The 20,790-nt window shown below is 44.6% G+C and overlaps 2 protein-coding genes across 18 annotated transcripts in view; one reads left to right on the top strand and one right to left on the bottom strand.

Annotated features, from left to right (window-relative positions):
• Positions 1–20,790, top strand: part of septin7b (septin 7b) — a 407,282-nt gene that overhangs the window by 146,434 nt on the left and 240,058 nt on the right. The window lies entirely within an intron of this gene.
• The window catches only part of satb1b (SATB homeobox 1b), a 53,308-nt gene continuing 39,701 nt past the window's right edge, over positions 7,184–20,790 (bottom strand). For 15 of the 16 annotated variants that reach the window (XM_076280787.1, XM_076280792.1, XM_076280793.1 and 12 more), the window contains 2 exons: positions 12,935–13,141; positions 7,184–9,279 (listed from right to left, as the gene is read on the bottom strand). In XM_076280787.1, the coding sequence (XP_076136902.1) occupies positions 8,638–9,279; positions 12,935–13,141 (849 nt within the window). In that variant the 3' untranslated portion in view covers positions 7,184–8,637. The remainder of the gene's footprint in view (positions 9,280–12,934; positions 13,142–20,790) is intronic. The other variant, XM_076280790.1, reaches the window with a different exon arrangement.

Raw genomic sequence — 20,790 nt, 5'->3', positions numbered from 1 at the left:
CAGTGCCTGAGTGGTGAAGCCAGAACGAGTGGTTTGCTGCCGAGTGCCGCTGACTCTCATCGATGAGTTATTGCTTTACAATGAATGCAGGGAGACAGGTTTAGAAAAGGGAAATGGGTTCAATTAGTGCTCGAGATAATAAGTGGCCACTTCAAGCGAAATCCCAGAAAATTAACAAGGGGGGGGGGGGGGTGCACACCAAGCAAATGGCGATGACTGTGTTGTGTAGCAAATTGTTTGGCTGCCTCCGAATGCTGTGTGGTTAAGGTCACGACGAGAGGACGGAGAGAGCGGGACGTGGTGCCGTGTTCTCGTGTGTGGCTCTAATTGTTGCACATGTCAATAGCATCAGTGTCAGAGAGGCTCAATTCCCACAGAGCACACGCACTGATGAAGTGTCCCTCCACACTGTATGTCGCTTTCGGTTAGGGCATGTTGACTGATTTTCCCATCCCCTGGTTCTTGGAAGAGGTGGGCTGTTCCCTGTCCACTGTGCTGGGAAGGGTCCAACGCGACGGTGTGACTGGACAAGAAAGTGACCTCTATAATCATGCAGCTGAAAAAGCCAAGACGGCTGTGTGTGAGGTGCAGCGATATTTTGTGCAAAGTCATTTCTGCCTCTCTCATCCACAGTATCACACACTGCAACCATCTGAACTGGAATTTTGTTAAACTTGCTTCACAATGTAGCCTGATTCACAGCTGTTAGGTGCACTCGTAAGGAACAACCTGAAAAGGTGCTACATTATTGTAAAGAGATGTAATTTCCATATGCTGTGTACAATTTGCAAGACATCTTCATCAAACACACTATCCAGGGTATGTCAGACTAGTGACATGTATGCTGACATACTTTGAATGTTTGAGAGTCAAGAACATCTTTAATTAACCATGCACAGTGCATTGTCGGCCCTTGCCTACCTTGGTGTTGACAATTCAGTCCCTACTTTCCTTTGCTGTAAAGTTGGACAGACTGATGCAATCATATGTTGCAAACAACACATATGGATATGCATACACAGCACGACACCTTTGCTTAGATACCACTACTGTGTGGTTGCCTGGCAACATCTCAGTTGAGCCCCTGAGAGGTGTTTTGTTAGCAATCAGTTATGGTAAAGTACAGAAGGCCTATACTACACGCAGAGAGCATTAGAATCATCCTGCAGGTCATGTGTCAGTGGTGTTAACTGGGATTTGTGTCAGATTTTGATTAATGAATATTTTGTAAGATGTCACACAGCTGGTAGAGGGCTGTAGCCTACAAACAGAATTAGAATTGAGACGTCACATGTGACGGCATAGTATATATACCTTTGTGACGCTAATATTCTGTAATGTAAAATAAATATTGTTTATAATTGAGCTTAAGAGAGGCGATTCAGTGTGTGCTAGTCTGGCAGTGCCCACTTGAGCCAGCCTTCTTGCTCTCCCAGGAAGGCTGCCAAGACAGCGTCTGATTGGCCCATCTCTGCCCTGCTTCCCTCATGTGGCGATCGAGTGTCTGCTTCCTGGCAGGTGGGCGCTGACTCGAGGCTGGGGGCAGCTGGCTGCTGGAACCGCTTGGATTGGCTGGAGTTCGTTGTCACACACATGTTTCTGCGTGTTGATTTGGGCCTTAACCTCATCACTGCGCCACTCACGGGTCCTGGACAGACTTTTGTTGTGCGTTTGGACTCCTTCCTCCTCCTCCTGCAATGCTGCTGCTGCTGCTGTTGCTGTCATTGTCATTGCTGTTGGGTGCTGCTGGTGTTGGGCTGCCTCTCAATTGATGGATGGCTAGCTAGATGGCTGGCTGGCTTGTGTGTGGTTGTGTGTGGTTTATCTTGCCATCCAGCTGTGCTCCGAATCACTGCACTCACACTGCACCACGCGAGGGTCTGTGACATGCCACCATTCACCATGCATCACCGCTCGCATCAACCCAGGCATATACACCGTCGGACTTGACCCATAAGATAAAGGGGAAGGCCACAAAAGAATGCATTTATTAAAACAACTAGTTCTTCTGTCAAATGCAGAAGTTAATCGAAACATTGATTAAACATTTCTGCATGTTTTTAAAGTATTTGTTATGACTACATACAGTATGTGTAGAGCTTTCAGATCAGTCTCTCCAAGGCAAACCAAATGAGTGAGTGACAATTGATTTAATTATGTTGGTAGGATTGGTGGAAAGTTATAATGTTCAAGCCTAAAAATAATATTCTAAATTTTTTCCCCTTGAGATCACCAATTAGTATTCTTGTCACTGATAGTTCATGAATTTTTTGCTGAGTCCATTTTCCCCGATCAACTCTCCACTTGTTAGGGTAGCGTTCTGACAGCGTTATGCCATAACTGTGTTGGTGTGACCTAAAAAGGTATTACTCTGGTTCATCTTATGTGTGGACTGAGAAAGGCACTCATTTGCAGAATACATCATGCTATCAACAGAGGTGCTTGACACAGTATCACCTTTCTGTGGTGAGCTTCTCTCTCTTTCTTTCTCTCTCTCTCTCTCTATCTCTCTCTCTGTCAGAACCTAATCATACTGAAACAAATAGCTGTGAAACCTCAGTAAGCCCTGGCACATTTTGTCTTTAGTGGAAATCTAGCATGCGTTGGCACATCACAACACAAGAGTTTCTATTAATACGGACTGAAGCACAATAAAGGGAGAGAGTACACTCCCATTTCCCCTCTGTGCATCAAAACATAACATTAGGGGTTCTTGAACCTTTTGTCTGGGGGTCTTGCAGGATCCGAAGAGGTCCACAGAAGCCAGGAAGAAATCGCTGAGATCATCAAAGGCCCACACCAGATCACCAGGCCTTGAATGCTAGAGTTCTAATCTCTACTTTTTGTCAAAATGCATGTATGAAACAGACCGCAATGTTTTTTTTTCCAGTTTGATAACAGTACCGTGAATCATCATCAGATGTGTGTTTTGACTCCATTTCTGGTAAAAAATAGTATTTTGACTGCCAGAGATCTGTGTTTATCTCCTCCAGGATCAATGGAGTTTTATCACATCATCAAAAACAGGAAGTTTACCATTACCTGTGCCAACTGAAAGGAAACTGAGACATCAGAATGATACTAACTAACACTAAGGAACAACAGATCCTTTTAAGATTCTCCTTTAACAATGTCCCAAGCATTGAGACTGAGACTTGAGGAAAAGCTTTGTTGTTTTTCATCGTACACAGCATTTACTTTCTTTGATATTCTGATAGTCTGTGATATTTTATAACAGAGTGAGGTCTCTAAAGCAGCAATGATGCTCTGTGATGCCCAATGACCCAGATAGATTGGTCGCATTCTGGAGCTGGCCCAGTGCAGAGTCAGACGTTGTTCTAGGGGAAGCCTCCTGCTTTAAATGCAATTACAGCACAAAAATAATTTAACTGGAAATACAGATATGGCCACAGCAATGTTCACCGAACTGCCCATGATTCTGCTCTCCGTTTGACATTCCTTCAGGAGTGATGCTACAGTATCTGGTCTGCATAAAGAGGGGAAGGGGATGGAAAGCAAACTATTAGCTTCCATCCGGGGAGGGAAAAACGGATTACCCAAAAGTTTAAGCAGAGGAGCCACAACTGATTCATTTGACTGATTTATTGACTAGATGGCCTTTCAATGACCCATCTCTGGATATAGATGGCTTTACTTTTAAATAATGGCCATCATTACGAGAGCCGAAGCAGTTTTCTCTCAGTGCCAGTAAGTATGCTTCCTTCCATCAGGTTAGAGTGCATGCCATTTGATGTGTATCCTATATGACAGGCCCACTGTCCTGTCATGTATTTTTATACATTAACCAGCTCTCAGGAACATACTGTATGCATTGAAAAGTTGCGGTAGAAATATCTGTGAGTGCTGCATAGGCTGCTTTGATCAACATTAAAATTAAAATATAATAAAGTAAATTACAATGCTGAGGCCTGGTGCTTTCCTGTAAATGAATATGCATATTCATGTGTTTGTGTGTGTGTGTGTCTACCCCTCCCTCTCTTTGTGTGTTTGATGGTGTGTGAGTGTGTGTGTGTGTTTGTGTGTGTCTATCCCTCCCTTTCTCTGTGTGTTTGAGTGTGTGTGTGTGATATTTGTGCACGTGCAGGAGAGTGAGTGAGAGAGAAAGAGAGAAAGAAAGAGAAAGACTGTGTGTGTGTGTGTGCTAAAATTAATATGTTCAGGAAGATGCCTGCCTCCCCTAGGGCTGCCCCCTCTGTTTAATCTGTTTCTGCTTCTAGAGCAGGAGGTAAAGGGCAGAGGAGAGAGCTGGAGAGGAACGCACCACAGCGATTAATGCTATTAATTCCCACACCCAACCTTCTGTTTCCTCTCCTCTACATCACAGAGAGGAGGAGGCAGGGGGGGGGAGAAAAAAGGACAAAAAAGGAAAACAGTTTAAACGTTCGAGTTGCCAAACAGAGCAGCAGGAGATGGAGAACTTCCTGATTTACGCCAAGCGATTCCGCGGAGATCGCTATCATTATAATAACTTTATTAGCGTTTCTGCTGCATTTCCTGTTTGATTTACTGCGCAGTCCCAAGGGCTACTGGGTAGGCAGCAGAGGACTCCCAGCATGAGGCAGACCTGCTATTGTTGTGCTGCAACCTGAGCATGATGCTCTTATAATCGGAGGTTGAAGTCTGATGAGCCGACACTTAAGCTTTTTCCTCAGCAACCACTTATACATCTAAACAATGCCATGGTACAGTGTAGTATATTCGGATCGTGGTAATAAATGTGCTTATTTTTAAGGCCTGTTGTCCATCAGGCAGTTAGACAAGTGATTAAATAAGAAAATGAATGAGTCTTTATTGAGGACAGACTTAAAGAGATGTCCTTGGAGGATGTTGTACTTCAAAATTAAAAGTTCCTATCTATGAATACACGGTAAATAGCTCTAGTATTTGACCTTTTGTTGACCCCTGTTTAATACACTGATTTAAAGACCATGCAAAATTGACTACTTGGAATAGCATTCAATATTCCGGTTTAAAATACAGGGAGCTGTATTGGGCCCAGCCTTTCTAACTGGACCCTGGTGAAATGGATTTTGGAAAATTGATTTGCTGTATATTTGAAGGAAGGTGACCATTTTGGTGCCCTTGTGTGTAGATCAATGCCATCTTGGTGTCTTTTAACCAAACAAAGAACCATCTTACTGTGAATGTAGGAAGGAAGTTTGAGAGCCAATTGCATTGGTCTCTACTGTGCTCAGTGGCTTATCTCAGAGCGTTCAGTGTTCAGCGATACGGCGTGAGCACCACACACATTAAAGTGAATCTTCACGTCTCAGGCAAGACATAATCATTCTGGGCTATTTTGAAATTTAATATGTGTACAGAGCAATGTGCAAACATACCCCATGATGCACTATTCAGTCCCTTGAAAAGCATTGAAAGCCTGTCGCTGGCAAGGAAGCCAACAGCCCTCCATTTCTCCATTTTGCCAGAGCACTCCTTCCAGACCTCCCACTGTCAGCCAAAGTAAAATATTACAGAATTTGCATGAAGTAACATTGGAATAGAAAACAAACAGACTTTGAAAGTGAAAACAAACATGGAGGGCTCCCTGTCAATAGAAGAAAGGGGGAGGAATTCGTCAGCTTCCAGCCTCAAAGCTGTGCTGTGGAGTAGTCCGCTCATGCTGAGGACAGGGATTTTTTTTAGCTGAAATCCTTCTCTTCTTTTTCACTACCTGCCCAAATCCCCACCAAAAACAGGACCTGAGCTTGTCTTGACAATCACAACAGATCCATTCACCTGTTTAACACCTGCCCAGTATGTTTGGCATGGACACATATCCATTTATTGTCCATTAGCTTTCACTCTTTCTTTTTACAGCAGAAGTTGTTCTTCCTGGTACTGCGCACATGTGCACTGTGGCTAGCACTTCAACTGGAAAAGTTATTAGCATTGACGCTGCAGATGGAACAGTAGCCTCAAGAGCCATCATCAGCCAAACGCACGTACGGAACAGTCTCAGCCGCCTCCTAACCCCACATCCTGTGCAGTGGGGGGGAGGGGGGGGTGCTCCTAAACCCAGGTGTCGCCCATCAGTGGTGATACTGTTTACGCTCCACGTGAGCGGAAATTCTGTTTACTTATTGAAGCTCCTTGGAAGCTGGGTGTTCCTAGTGTCACTGATGATTTTATATAGATGTTAATGACAGATGTAGAGGTGCAATCAAGGATGGGGAATTGGAAGCAATTAACAGAATATCCTATTCTCCACATGTAGTGTAGTGCAGAGTACAGAGGGGTCCAATCACAAACGTATTGTTGTGTTGACATCTCAGATCCTGCGGATGCTGTGACTGGAAAATAGTTCATAACTCTTGAGGGATGATGGAGGAATCAAATTATTAGACATTCACTGGACCCTCCAATGAGTATAACATGAATTGGTTGCTGTTGTGCGGCTGTGCATTTGCACAGAACTGAAATGGAACCAAATTGTAATTATTAAAGCATGATAAAACATTGCCATTCTGCTGCAGCAGGGTCTACATCAAACTTTAAAAAGGAGGACCCATCTGTGGTGTGGTGTGAGTGTGTGTGTGTAGACACTGGTGTGTTTGAACAGCAAACTGGAGGCACTTACACACACCACACATACTGGCACGGATATGCACACTCACACACATTCATTCTTTAAAAAGAGCAAGCTGTATGTGGAAGAAAGCCCAGAACGGGTGGCACATCTCTGGTAGGTGTGAACAGCTCAAATGAATTCACCATGCCAAGGCTTACCTGGAGATCAGCGAGAGACCACTGCATCTCCACAGCTCCTACACTGCACTCTCCCTTTGGATGGGTTAATTAACAAAGGCGTTAACACCACTGATTTATTTACCCTTAATTATCAGTGTAGTTCAGACATGCTGCAAACAAGAACAAAAAAACACAAGGAAGAAAAAAATGAACCGGTGCTCTATAAACCAACATCAACACTGGATGCCAAAGTCTCTCTTGATGCCGGAAAAAAAAAGTCAGCATTCCTGTTGCTTCCTGATATACAGTGAAAGTCTGAGTATTCATCATTGTTTTGGGTTGAGAGTGTGAAAAGACATTGTTGTTAACTACTGGTTATTACACTACCATTTCATGGTATATCGACTCACATCTCCATATCATTCTTTCAACCGGGCCTTCTTCTGGTCACATGAATACAAAGATTCTGGAGTACAATACAAACAGTTTAATTGTGTCATTAACAATCAATAACCACTCCTAGTTAGAACATTTCTGCATAAAGAAACAAAGAAACACTTATAAAACAGTCAGTTGTAACAAAATAACTGGTGTTCTCATTGCATTAAACTCATAAAAAAAGAAACACTTTTTTATACAGAGTATTTATACAGGAATAGCTTTGAATTGGATTGTTAACCAAAGGAAGACACATGGCAAACATCTATTTTCACACAAATTGCATATGTTTTTCTCTCTAAGGTGTCCTATAGGTTAGTAATTGACCTAAGCTTATTTGCATGATAGTAAAAATTGCATACAACATTAATTGTGAAGCTTATAGCATGAGTTGCTCGACATACAGCACTTTTTCATAGGCAACCATTAAAGCACATTTTCCATTTAAAATGTTAAGACACTTTTGATTTTACTGCCCATCAAAATGACATTTATAAATAGAAAAAGTTCAGTAAAATAAAAAGCGCTATGTAACAGAAACTTTCCAAAATCATAATTACATCAGAATACTGCATGAACTGCAAATAAATAACGTAGGACAACAAAAATCATGGAAATAAACAAACAAACATAGGTTGTGATTCACATTTCTTTCTAACTGCTTGGAGATCCCGAAAATTACAGTGACAAAGGTTTGCAAAATAATCTTAACATCGGCAGTGCCATATAGTACAAGGCATTTGTTGGCATAGTTTTCTTTAAGACTGTATATTTTTTACAATTAATATATGTCTATATAATATATTTATCTTTTCTTCCAAACAAATGATAAGATTGAGCTAAACTCCCCAATGAGCCCAAAGATCAGAGGGTCCAGAGTTTGAGTGATTTGTCACACTGAGTTGTTTTTATTTATTTGTACGTTTATTCATTTATTTTTTTAAGAGAATAACAAATCAGTCAGCAGGTTCTAGACTCCGTACCTCAACATTAAGGCCTGGTCCTCCTCTTTGCTTCAGTTTCATATGCGTTTAAAAATCCAGTTAACACCACATACGTAAACATCTATCAAAGTCTATCAAACTCCATTGAATTCATTTTTTAAATGGTAAATCAGTAGCTCAAAATCAGTGTAAAAACAACAGACATCAAGTGCAGTCAGCAATTATCCACAGCAACAGACTTAGATTTTTTTCCGTTTTCATCTTTTATCTTTTTTTTGTGCGGGTTATTAAATGATGCGTCAGTCTTTACAGTGAATAATACAGGATTTACAAAATGGGCAAGGCAGAACACCGCAGCATCAACTGAGTCTGTCTGCAACAGAGTCCATCGGTGTTGGCCATACGATAAGTCGAGAGAAAGAGTGAGAGAAAAAGGAGAAAGAGAGAAAATGAGCAATAAGAGAGAGAGAGAAAGACTAAAAGGACGAGAGACACTCGTTCAGACCACAGACCTAGAGAGAGAAGGTGAGAGGAGAGCTACTGGCTACTCCTTGGCCTCCTGCTCAGCCTGTGCCTGGCTCTCGGCCGCCAGGTGCTCCTCCAGCTTGATGGAGAAGATGGTGCTGTTGGTCTGGGTGCCCTCGTCCAGCCCGTCCAGGAGCTCGCCGCCCTCCTTGAAGTCTGTCAGCTCCTGCTCGGCCATGCCGGTGGTGGTGGTGGTGGTGGCGGCGGCTGCCGCTGCCGCCGCGGCAACCACTGCTGGGGTCACCGGAGAGAAGCCGGCCGACTCCTTGCTCTTGCCGGGGTGGTTGACGTAGAAGCGCTGGTTCTGGAAGAACTTGATGATGGTCTGCTTGGGCAGGTCCAGCTGGGCCGAGAGCGTGTGGATGGCCTCCTCGTCCGGGTAGAGCCCCACGTCCTGGATGAAGCTCTGCAGGATGCCCAGCGCCTCCAGGGAGATGCGGCTGGGCGGCCGCGACTTGCGCCCGCTGTCGTCCTCGCTCTCGGCCGGGGAGGCGGTGGAGGGTTGGCGTGGGGGCAGCCTGGGCCCTGTCTGCTGCTGCTGCTGCTGTTGCTGTTGGTGCTGATGGTGGTGCTGCTGATGGTGCTGGGGCTGCTGATGGGGCTGGTGTGGAGGAGTGTGGTGAGACTGGGGCATAGGATGCTGCATCTGGGATGGAGGCTGCTGGGATAAGGGTGGAGGGGGGGGGGGGGGGTGGAGAAAAAAAGCAAGAGATGGTGCAAGAGATGGTGTTAACCACTGACACACTAGTTAAGGCAGTAGTGCAAAGGGAGAAGAGCGTACACACTGGTCATCGTTTCCGAAGATTTTCCAAAAATCAGAAAAAGACGAAAAGGCGCAAAAGACGAAAAAGTCCAGTGTCCTGTTAGTGTCTATAGCACTATTTGTAAGAAATATCTACCCTCAAATAAAAAAAGGAGGGGTTGGATAGGGTAGACTTAGGTATGTAGATTGAATTGTTATTTTGACTGCTTGTCAAATTTGTTTCAACATGGTTAAAAAATTTCCCAGCATAACAAACTTTTAAGGAAAAAATTACAGTCAGTTGACTTTTTATCAGCCTCCATTCAAATGCCACTGCCAAGTCTAAATCAAAGGGCCAATTCATGGCAGGACTGGGGTCGAGAGATAGTGTGTGTGAATGCTATCGATGTCCATGTTTAAGCCAAGAAGACGTTAGTGTAAACACAGTGCATTTGCATGCTAACATGACATTGTTTTCATGTTTGGTCTATTGGGCTTGCAAAGATTAGCGCCCATTGAACAGTCAGAACTGTTTATTTCTGGGCCACCCTTGCCAGTACTGTGATGCTTTGAGTAGCTCTGAGAAAAGTGTTGCAGATAGCATATCCAGGAAGGTCTCAAGCTACCATTGCTGATGGAAAGCTTATAAAGAAGGGGACTAGATATTCATCTCATCGTTATTGTTTGTGATTTTTTTTTTGTACATAAAAAGAAAAAAAGAAAATCAGAGTTATCAAACAAACAAACTAAAGCAATCAATGCATTCAAAAGCCCATCCAAGTATATGTGGAAGAAATCCCTCAAGGAAATTTCCACAAAACTTCTTATTATTCTGGTAATATTTTGATGTTAGAAAATTAGAACGCGCTTCAATTAACTCCAGTATATAACCAATTTTTAAATATTTTGAAATTAGAACATCAGGCATTTTCTCTGACTAACCATATGTTTTTCACTAAACAAACAATAACTGATCAAGCTCACATCTGCAAGTAAATCGTTCCGTGTGTAGCTCCAACATTCAGTGATTTAAATTGATGATATGATTATATGAAGGTTTGTTTAATATGAGGATAGATGTGTGCGTGTGTGTGTGTGTGTGTGTGTGTGTGTGTGTGTGTGTGAGGGAGAGAGAGAGAGAGAGAGAGAGAGAGAGAGAGAGCCAACACCCTGCAGTGAGGTTTGTGGGGATGTCCTGCAGGTGTGGCTCTCTCTCTATCTGTGTGTGTGTGTGAGTGTGTGTGTGTGTGTGTGTGTGTGTGTGCGTGTGTGTGTGTGTGTGTGTGTATGTGTGCAGCTAAGTTGGAATCCACAGCTGACACGTAGGGGGTCTATCAGGATGTACAGCAGGTGTGTGTGGGGGTGGATGAGTGTGGGTGTGTCACTGTGTGTGTGTGTGGCAGCAAGAGTGAGACTGCCAGCAAGGATGGCATGTGGGGAAACTGTCAGAAAAAGAAGCAGGTGTGTAGGTGTGTGTGTGTATGTGTGAGTGAGAGAGAAAGAGAGAGAGAGAGAGGGGGAGAGAGAGAGCGCACAGAAGTGACCTGCAGGGATCCCCACAGACATGCTGCAGGTGTGTTTGTGTGTGTGTATGTGTGTATGTGTGTACATGATTGTGTGTGTGTGTGTGTGTTCGTGTGTGCGTGTGTGTGTGTGTGCATTTGCTGTCATCGTATGTGAATGCGAGTGAAAGTGTGTTCATGAGTGTGTGCGTATTGGTTCGATAATGTGCACAAGCATGTGTGTACCCATGTGTTCAGAACTACTCCATAGATAATTTACCCAGACCCTTAGCAGCTGGACCTGTATACATGCCTGTTGTTAATGTGTGTAGGTGTATATGTATGTGTGTGTGTGATTGCAAATGTTTTTGTTTTTGACTTTAATGTGCATTCATGTTTTGACTTGTGTGTATGTACTGTATGTGTCTGAGTTTTTCTATCTGCGTGTATGTACAGTACAGGCCAAAAGTTTGGACACACCTTCTTATTTCAATGCGTTTTCTTTATTTTCATGACTATTTACATTGTAGATTCTCACTGAAGGCATCAAAACTATGAATGAATGCAAAGTTATTTGGCCCACAGATGAATATTTGTCAAGTTATGGCTTGCTGAATATGGTATTAAATTTAAAATAAATAGCAACTTTGAAGAAACTAGAATATAAGACATGTTTTAAGTTATTTCACACCTTTTTTAAAGTACATAATTCCAAATGTGTTCATTAATAGTTTTGATGAATCTACAATGTAAATAGTCATGAAAATAAAGGAAATGCATTGAATGAGGTGTGTCCAAACTTTTGGCCTGTACTGTATGTATCAAGGTTTCCACTAAGTCAAATGTAAAATTTATGACTTTCGCTGACAAAAAACTTGAATTTCCATGACCTACTGTATAATGAATGGTACACTGAAATTACTTCATTGACCAAAGTAATGGAAAAAACAAATTACTCCAATAAACACCAATGCTGCCTGGAAATATATTTCTATTGTATTTTGGGAAGTAGATTTTACAGTAAAATTACCTGATATTTCCTGACTTTGCCCTAAAAATTATACAAAACTCCCTGACTTTCCATGTCTGGAACAGACAGACTTTATTAAAATTCCATGACAAATTCCATGACCTGTGGGAACCCTGATGTATGTACTGTATACGTTTGTATGTAACTGGTAACCCTGATGTATGTATGTGTGCATATACGTTTGTATGTATATAAGTGTGCATATGCGTTTGTATGTATATAAGTATGCATACATGTTTGTATGTATATAAGTATGCATACATGTTTGTATGTATATAAGTGTGCATATACGTTTGTATGTATATAAGTATGCATACACGTTTGTATGTATATAAGTGTGCATATACGTTTGTATGTATATAAGTATGCATACACGTTTGTATGTATATAAGTATGCATACATGTTTGTATGTATATAAGTGTGCATATACGTTTGTATGTATATAAGTATGCATACATGTTTGTATGTATATAAGTATGCATACATGTTTGTATGTATATAAGTGTGCATATACGTTTGTATGTATATAAGTATGCATACATGTTTGTATGTATATAAGTATGCATACATGTTTGTATGTATATAAGTGTGCATATACGTTTGTATGTATATAAGTATGCATACATGTTTGTATGTATATAAGTATGCATACATGTTTGTATGTATATAAGTGTGCATATACGTTTGTATGTATATAAGTATGCATACATGTTTGTATGTATATAAGTGTGCATACATGTTTGTATGTATATAAGTGTGCATACATGTTTGTATGTATATAAGTATGCATACATGTTTGTATGTATATAAGTATGCATACATGTTTGTATGTATATAAGTATGCATATACGTTTGTATGTACGTTTGTACAGATGAAAAAACTGGGAACACTGGCTGAGCCCCAAACGTTTGTATCTCTGTCTCTGTCCATCTAAGGTCTCGTGTTTCAGCTTATTTCTATACAACACTGCATGTTTGTGAGAGAATGTGTGCATGTGTGTGCGTGCGTGCGTGTGTGTGTGCGTGCGTGCTGTGTCTGACCTGCTGAGGGTCGGCGGGCATGTGCAGCAGGTGTGAGGGCCGCTCGCCGTGGTGCTGCTGCCCCCCGTTGCTCTCCTGCTCGTAGATGGCGTCGCGTTCCGCCTGCGGCAGGCTTAGGAACCGACGGATCATGGACAGGTTCTCCCACAGCGTGCGGTTCTCCGGAGACGGGTCCTCCTTCCAGCGAAGCAGCTCACACAGCCAGCCCTGCACACCCACAAACAGGCATAGAAACAGTCAGCTATCACAATCACACAAATTTAATCTAAAGCTCTCCACGGTCACACACATCAAAATAAGGTTAAGGTATGTCTTTAAAAGTTATTAAGTAGGTTAATACAGCCATACTGAGCTGATATTTATTTGCTGATTAGAGAAACAGAGAGTTCTGGACACTATTTGTTTTTAATCTATTCCTGTGATATTGATGTTAATGTAAATCTGACAACGTATTATAAAATGGCTTTTTGCAGAGTGACTGTGATCCGTATGTGTGTGTGTGCGCGTGTGTGTGTGTATGTATGTGTGTGTATGTGTGTATGAAAAGATAATTATTTCACAAATGCTTGTTCACACATCTTCCAGAAAGGTAAGATCATGATTCACTAAACGGTTCTAAATGTACATGACGTCTTGGGTGAACTACATATACAGAAAATACATAGCAAATATGTTATTCTATTCTTTTACTTTAGGACCTTGAGTTTCTTTCAGAAGGGGGCCTTTTCAAAGTAAAAGCAAGAAGAGTGTGTTGGCACATCCCTTGGAGGTATTTCTTCAAAACATGCTCATTTCAGCAGCAAAACAGATAGTTAGTCCAGGGCTGGTTATTCCTTGTGTAGACCATGTATCCCCCAAGTCACATTTCAGAACATGAAACTGGGTGGAGAGAGTGACAGAATGAGTACGAGGGAAGAGTGGGGAAATACAAAGATGGACAGACTTGTGGATAACAAGAGAGAGAGAGAGAGAGAGAGAGAGAATGAGAATGATGGAGTCGTTGAGAGACGCTGGAGGTAAAACTGAATCAGGCGGAGAGGTTGGAAAAGTGGCCAGTTCTACGAGAGGAATGAAATGGCTGAGCGAGGAAAGGGGTACAAGACAGAGGAAGGCAAGAGGGAGAAAGTGAATAAACAGGAGGGAGGGAGAGAGGGAGAGAGAGAGGGAGGGAGGGAGGGAGAGAGAGAGATGAAGAGGACTGAGAGGGCGTGAGCCAGCAGCAGCCCTGTGTTGGCGCCGTGACAAGAGCCCTGTCGTAATCTCCAGGCCAGTGTGCGGCAGCACCTTTCATTTCCACAGGATTACCCAGCACCCGGCCCTGCCTTTTAGAGAGAGCCACACGTGCGCACACACACACACGCGCACACACACACACACACACACACACACACACACACACAAGTACAGGCCACGGCCACACTGCATGGTGGAGATAACTCAGCATTCCCCTGTTCCAACTCCTCCCAAAAGCCACATCAAACCCAGGAGGGTTTTTGGACACAGAGAGAGAGAGAGAGAGAGAGAGAGAGAGAGAGAGAGAGAGAGAGAGACAGAGACAGAGAGAGAGAGAGAGAACAGGCAGGCCCACCTTGTTCCTCTGCCACCGTTATTGTTGTCTCTTTAATTTGCATGCGGAGGGATTTGGGCCCTGTTCCTACTCTGATGTCTGTGGTTGCAGAATTGAGGAACATCCCCTTCCTCCAATACAAACACACCCAAACACACACACACACTGTCACACCAGACTGTACACTACTAGCACACGCACACACACACACACCAAAACACACACACACACACACACCAAAACAGACATTCAAAACTGTCGAGACAGGAAACAATCAAAAAAAAGATCCAATTTCTGTTGATGAGCAAAGCAACTGATGATAAAACAGACATGCCATAAAACTAGAACTTTCAAAATGCAAATTCTTTCAAAAAATTCTATCTAATGGAGGTCACTAACAACGGCCCTCAAGCAACATGAATTACTCGAATGATCACAGCTTTGCCAAGTGAGCACTGCGCGCGCGGCCCAAACGAAAAACATCACGTGTGTGACTCGTCACACGCAGAGGACCCGGGAGCCCGGCTCTCCCCTCATCACCAGCACTGACGATGCGTTTGTGTGTGTCCAATTGCATTTCTTCCACAGCCTTGCCACACACAGTGCAGCCGCGGGGCCGCAGAACAGGAGCAGGGTGAGGGGACTCTGGGTGGGTGTGGCTAATTGGCTTTTTGGCCATTTCCCCTCCAACTCCATGAAGAGCCAAAAGCAACCCGCCCGAGCGCTGATAAGCCTGCAGTCATGTCAGAAATACTGACACCTCTCTGCCATCGATCAAATCTATCTAAAGTAATCCTAAATAATGTCTCGGTTTGCTGGTTGTACAATGAGGCTTTTTGAAAAACTTAACACTCTCACACAATCTTACACTCACTTGTCTCATTTTGAATGTAATTTACAGTGCAAAGAAATCCCTGCGAGATAAGACCGAGAAACCACGACACCCACACCTCCAAACGTGCTAATACTGAAACAGCAGTGCGACCAATTTCCTTTTTACCATTTTTTCTCATGAGGCCTCAGTTCTCAGGGTGAGTCGTGTCAAAAGAAGAGAGTGGGAGAGAGAGAGAGAGAAAGTGGAGTCAGTCAGAAGAAAAGTGACACAAAGAAAGAGAGAGAGGGGTGGGATGATTGGTGGGTTTCTGGTTTATCAGCAGCAGATCTGATCTGACCTGACCGTCATGACGGCTGCTGCCCCCTCCCAGGTCTCTACCGTTCATGGGCAGAGGTCAAGAGGTGCACATTCACTGGGGGAATAAATGGCTTGGCTGGCCCGGCCCCCACAGCCAGCCAGGGCCTCCATTGTGCGGCCGGTATAAATAGCCGAGTGGCGTTTTGATAAAAATATTTCTCTTGGAACACAATGGCGGAATTCATGCGCGAGATTCACCCAGCTATGCTGTGCAGCACATCGAGTGTGCATGTGTATGTGAACTGAGAGCGAGAGAGGGAGAGACAGAGAGAGAGAGAGAGAGAGAGAGAGAAGGAGGGGGTGAAAAAGACAGAGTGAGTGATAGAGATAGAGAGAGGAAGAGACAGAGAGAGGAAGAGACAGAATGGGAGAGAGAGAGAGAGAGTAAGTAGTCACAAGCTGCCAATGAGTGCACAGGCCAGCTCTGTGAGAGAACAGCACAGCATTCACATCCCTTCGGTGGGGAATAAAAAAAAATTAAAAAATGGCCGCATTAATAAACGAGGCAGTATGCTTGCAGGGCCGCAACGCTGCGCTGCGCAGGCGAAAAAGAGAACGCAGTCCAGCGACACTCCCCGGTGCAGTCACACGGTCCCGGCAACACCTTCCTCATAATCACATTTGCTTGTTATCATCCGTAATTGCCCACAATGCCACCATGCACTGGCCAGCTGACCTGCCTCTCTCCACCCTTTCAGAATAGCATGCTAACCGTGATGAGATTATCAGCCGTGCCGTTTGAAAAAAATCGCCTGATCTGATGCTGGAGTGCAAAGGGCCGTTTCTGGCAGACAAACACAAAGGAGGTATGGGGAGGTCTTGGGAGCAGATGTGGCCAGATTGTCCATTCAAAAAAAAAAAAAAAAAAAGGGGGACGTGCAAGATGAGTGGGTTGGATGGAAGGGCGGGGATGTATGGGCGCGAGAGGAGAAGGAATTTTGGAAATTTCTCGAAAGATTGCGATCCATTGTTGAGGCTGTGTTCGATAGCACAAGGAGGCTGTGAGGAACAACAACACACACAAAAAAAATAAATGGAGCTGTACGAAAAGAAAAAAAAACCTGGCAAAGACAAACATCTTCATGTCGGAGAGAGAAGTAACAGTGCAGCAGACAAAGCATTATTGTTTCTACCCCCCCCTTCCTACCCCCCTCCTTGATCCTGGCACAGGCCCAGTGTTGGCAGACAATGTTATGCAGATAAACTCAAAAGATAATACAGTATGTTCAAACCTGTTATTTTCAGACAGGGAGAGAGAGAGTGAGGGAGAGCGAGCTCTGCAAAGTTACGTGTGTTGGGTTTGTAAGCAAGGCGAGCGAGCGAGAGCGAGCGAGCTGGGCCTACTCTCACGGTCGGCATGTCCATCTGCTGACAAAGAAATATTAATGCGTTCCCGTGGCATATGTGAATCTCCTGCAACAATAAGCAAAACACTGGCTCCCAAAAATAGGCATGTGGACAAAAAAGGGAAAGAGAGAGTGAGAGACAGAGTCAGAGAGAGAGAGAGAGAGAGAGGAAAAACGTACCCATTTTGAGGATCTCTCGCTATGCAAAATAGTAAGCGCTCTGAGCGTTTATTCAAATTTTCTTGGCGAGGAGTGAACGAGTGAGCGAGAATGGGGCCAATGCCCCCATTGAACTCCACATCAACCCCACGGAAGCATTCAGCCACAAACGTTGTCACCCAGATTGAAAATAACAACACCCCGTTGTTGCTGCTGCCGATGTTGTGGGGCTGCTGTTGTTTTTACTTTGGCAGGCGCACGAGGTGCGTCACCGTCGTGAAACCTGCGTGCGACAAGCCAACATCCTGGTCTCTGACACACCACAAAGCACACGAGCGAGAGACGAACGGGGCCTGCGCAGATGACATCATTAGATACGATAGTGGCGTCGAGGCGATGGAACGATGTCGATAGCGGGGGTGAACTAGAGCAACAGATGTTTGCCTCGCTGTCGCAGCCGATGACGTGCTGCTGCCTGTTTGAAATGGAGCGGAGGCAGAGTCGTGGGATTGTTTGAACTGTGCGGCGTACCTTAAGAGCAGGCCTTTACATTCCAGAATTTTCTTTGAATCATTCATGTGGTCTATTTCTAGCCTGAGCCTCACTCAATTACTGTAACTTATTATCATTTTTCCCTCATCACAACCAATAAACGGACACATGTTGTGAGAAATACATACTCATTCCAGTGACAAGCCTTACACTCATTTATAATAATTTACTAAAAAAATCTGCAGATGGAAGTAAACCTTTCTCGCTAATTCCTTGACAGCCACTAATCAGTGTGTGTCCCTGTTCGCAGGCAACACCACCCTGCATAACTGTCAGCGAGACCATCCCAGCACCTCCCTGTCCCCTCCACAGCTTTGGGTGGAGGCGAGAGCGAAACTACACTCAACAAGCAAGGGTCCGATGTGGGAGGGTGTGAGCCAGGAACAGATAGGAGGAAGCTTGACATGCGGTGGAGTACAGTAAACCACAGTCAAGAGAGGGTAACAGAGAGAAAGAGAGAGATACAGAGAGAGAGGGGGAGAGAGAGAAACCCATCACGTCCCTACAAGAAATAAGAGTCCATCAATTACAAGCACTTGATTGAGATTTAATTCAAAGCTGGAGTTTAATTGCTAATATCAGAGAGTAATTAAGCTGATAAATCATGGCTGATCTTATTGAATTATGGAATAAAACTGCATAAAATCTGCAAATTGTGTATGTCAGCTAAATCAGCACTCTAAATTGGCCTACAGGTTTGCTTTCAGAAGGACCTAAACACCATGAAATGCACTGAGAGCAACAGCTCGGGCGAGGCCTTCCTGTGCAGTCTTCTCAACAAACACACAACAAAAGTAGTACTGTGTGGACCTGAGGAATATAAAATTATATTGGGAAATTAATAAACCTCGAGTTTGGTTCAACACAGGGGCATCATTACAGGAGCGCATAATAACTTTTTTTTTTTTGTTTGAATCCGTACCAAAAGCAAAGTAAATCCAAGGAAGCAGAGAATGCTGAGGTGAGTGGGCAGTTTGAGAGGCCCTGCGAGGCCCTCAGGACAGGTGTAAAGCGTCGCCGGTGAAGCCCAGCTTGAACCTGCTGATGTGCAGAGCTGACCATCAGAGTCCAGCTGAATTTATAAAGACATGTAGAGAGGGACTTGGAGAGAGATGGGGAGAGAGAGAGTGAGATAGACACTGAAGGAAAGAAGATAGGAAGAAAGGCGGTGATAACCTACGATATGACATGAAGAACGGTATCGTCTGGGATCACTCTAGCTTATATCAATGACAACGTCCACACATAACCTACGATATGACATGAAGAACGGTATCGTCTGGGATCACTTTCAGAGTGATTTTCAGGAAGATAAAAGGCTGACGGCCAAAATGCGAATCCATCAAATATACATCTTCACATTGATCAACACAAGGAGACACTTTCCTTATCGTCGGTCAGTATGGACGCTCATATCCTTATAGTTACAGTTATGTTTGTAGTTATCGTTCCTGATGTGAATGGCCCGTTATGCACGATAGTGGCAAAAGACAAAAAGAGGTGCACTACAGATTTTTAAGCGTTGCCACTGGAAGAGCAAACAGCAGCCATCCCCAACCCAAAGACTGCAGAGTCCACAGCACCACAGCTGCGTGCATCTGGATGCACACGGCTGAGTCTTATGGGCCCCTGTGTACAAACCAGAGGGAGCCATGGAGAGAGAGAGAGAGAGGGCAAAAAGACAGAGCGAGAGACAGAGAGCAGCAAGGGAGAGAGAGAGAGAGAGAGAGAGAGAGACTGAGAGCGAGAGAGCAAGGGAGAGGCTGCAGTTAAATTGAAATATTTCTCGGCGTGTGTCAGAAGCATGCAGAATGGTAATTATGACAGATCTGATTAGGCGGGCGAGCCGGGGGCCGGGCCAGGCGAGGCGAGGCGGCTCCGGGCTGCAGGTGCGACCTTGTGCATTCCTGCGTGTGTAAATAAAATTAATTACAAGCGTGGGGGCGCGCGGCGCGTGACACCGCTACGTGCAGGGGGGGTCCCACGGGGGGCACCCTAATGGAATATTTTCCCGGAGTCTAATAATACAGTTGGTATTGACTTGAGGTAATTAGGGGGATCATTAAAGCCGCTTTTCCCGGCGTATTTGCCTGCCTGATCAGATTAGCGCGAATGGGCCTCAGAACAAGCCCTGTGTGGTCTGTCAGAGGAGACAGTGAAGGGGGGGGGGAGAGAGCGGAGAGGAAAAAAGAGGGGGGTGAGAGAGGGAGAGAGAGAGAGAGAGAGAGAGAGAGAGAGGGGGGGGGGGGGGGAGGGGAGAGAGAGAGCAGGAGTATCACAGACCCCCGCCGCACCGCTGGGACACAGATAAGCGGGGCAGGCAGGAGGGTTCCATTGCTGCTGCTGCTGCTGCAACTGCTGCTGCTTATGCTGCACGAGAGGAGACCAGGTTAAGAGAGAGCGAGAGAGAGACAGAGAGAGAGAGAGAAGGAGAGAAAGGGCAAAAGAGAGAGGAGGAGAGGATGTGGGAGAGAGAGACAGAGAGAGAGAGAGAGAAGGAGAGAAAGGGCAAAAGAGAGGAGGAGAGGATGTGGGAGAGAGAGACAGAGAGAGAGAGAGAGAGGGAGAGAAAGAGATAGATAGATAGAGAGGACATCAGAAAGAGAGGGATGGATGGAGACCTGGTAGGTGTCAGATAGAAAAGATAGTGTGAAAGAGAGAGAGGGGGGGGGCAGGAAGGATATGAAGTAACAGAGTGAGAGAATGAGGGGGAGGCAGGAGAGAGCCAAAGGGTTGGAGAGGGAGAGAGGAAGGGATGGAGGGAGGGACTGAGGAGGAGAGAGGAGGGAGAGAGGAAGGGATGGAGGGAGGGACTGAGGAGGAGAGAGGAGCAGAGAGGCCTGAGAGCAGAGGGAGACAGATGGAGGAATGAAAGAGAGCAGAAATGCACAGGCATGCTCAGTGCAACCACAGCCATGCCAGGGGAGGAGGAGAGGAGGAGGGAGGAGAGGAGGAGGTACACACCGAGGGGAGGGAAGAGGGAGTGGGGAGGGTGGAGGTGTATAATGGGGGCAAAAAACACAGGGGAGGAAACTCTGGT

This window comes from Alosa pseudoharengus, unplaced genomic scaffold, assembly GCF_046254945.1.
Source record: "Alosa pseudoharengus isolate Yale_2024_CS ecotype anadromous, Long Island Sound unplaced genomic scaffold, YU_APseudo_1.1 YU_APseudo_1.1_scf_12, whole genome shotgun sequence".
Taxonomy (NCBI): Eukaryota; Metazoa; Chordata; class Actinopteri; order Clupeiformes; family Clupeidae; genus Alosa; species Alosa pseudoharengus.
The sequence above is the reverse complement of the archived record's forward strand: the minus strand, read 5'-3'. Positions and strand labels throughout refer to the sequence as shown.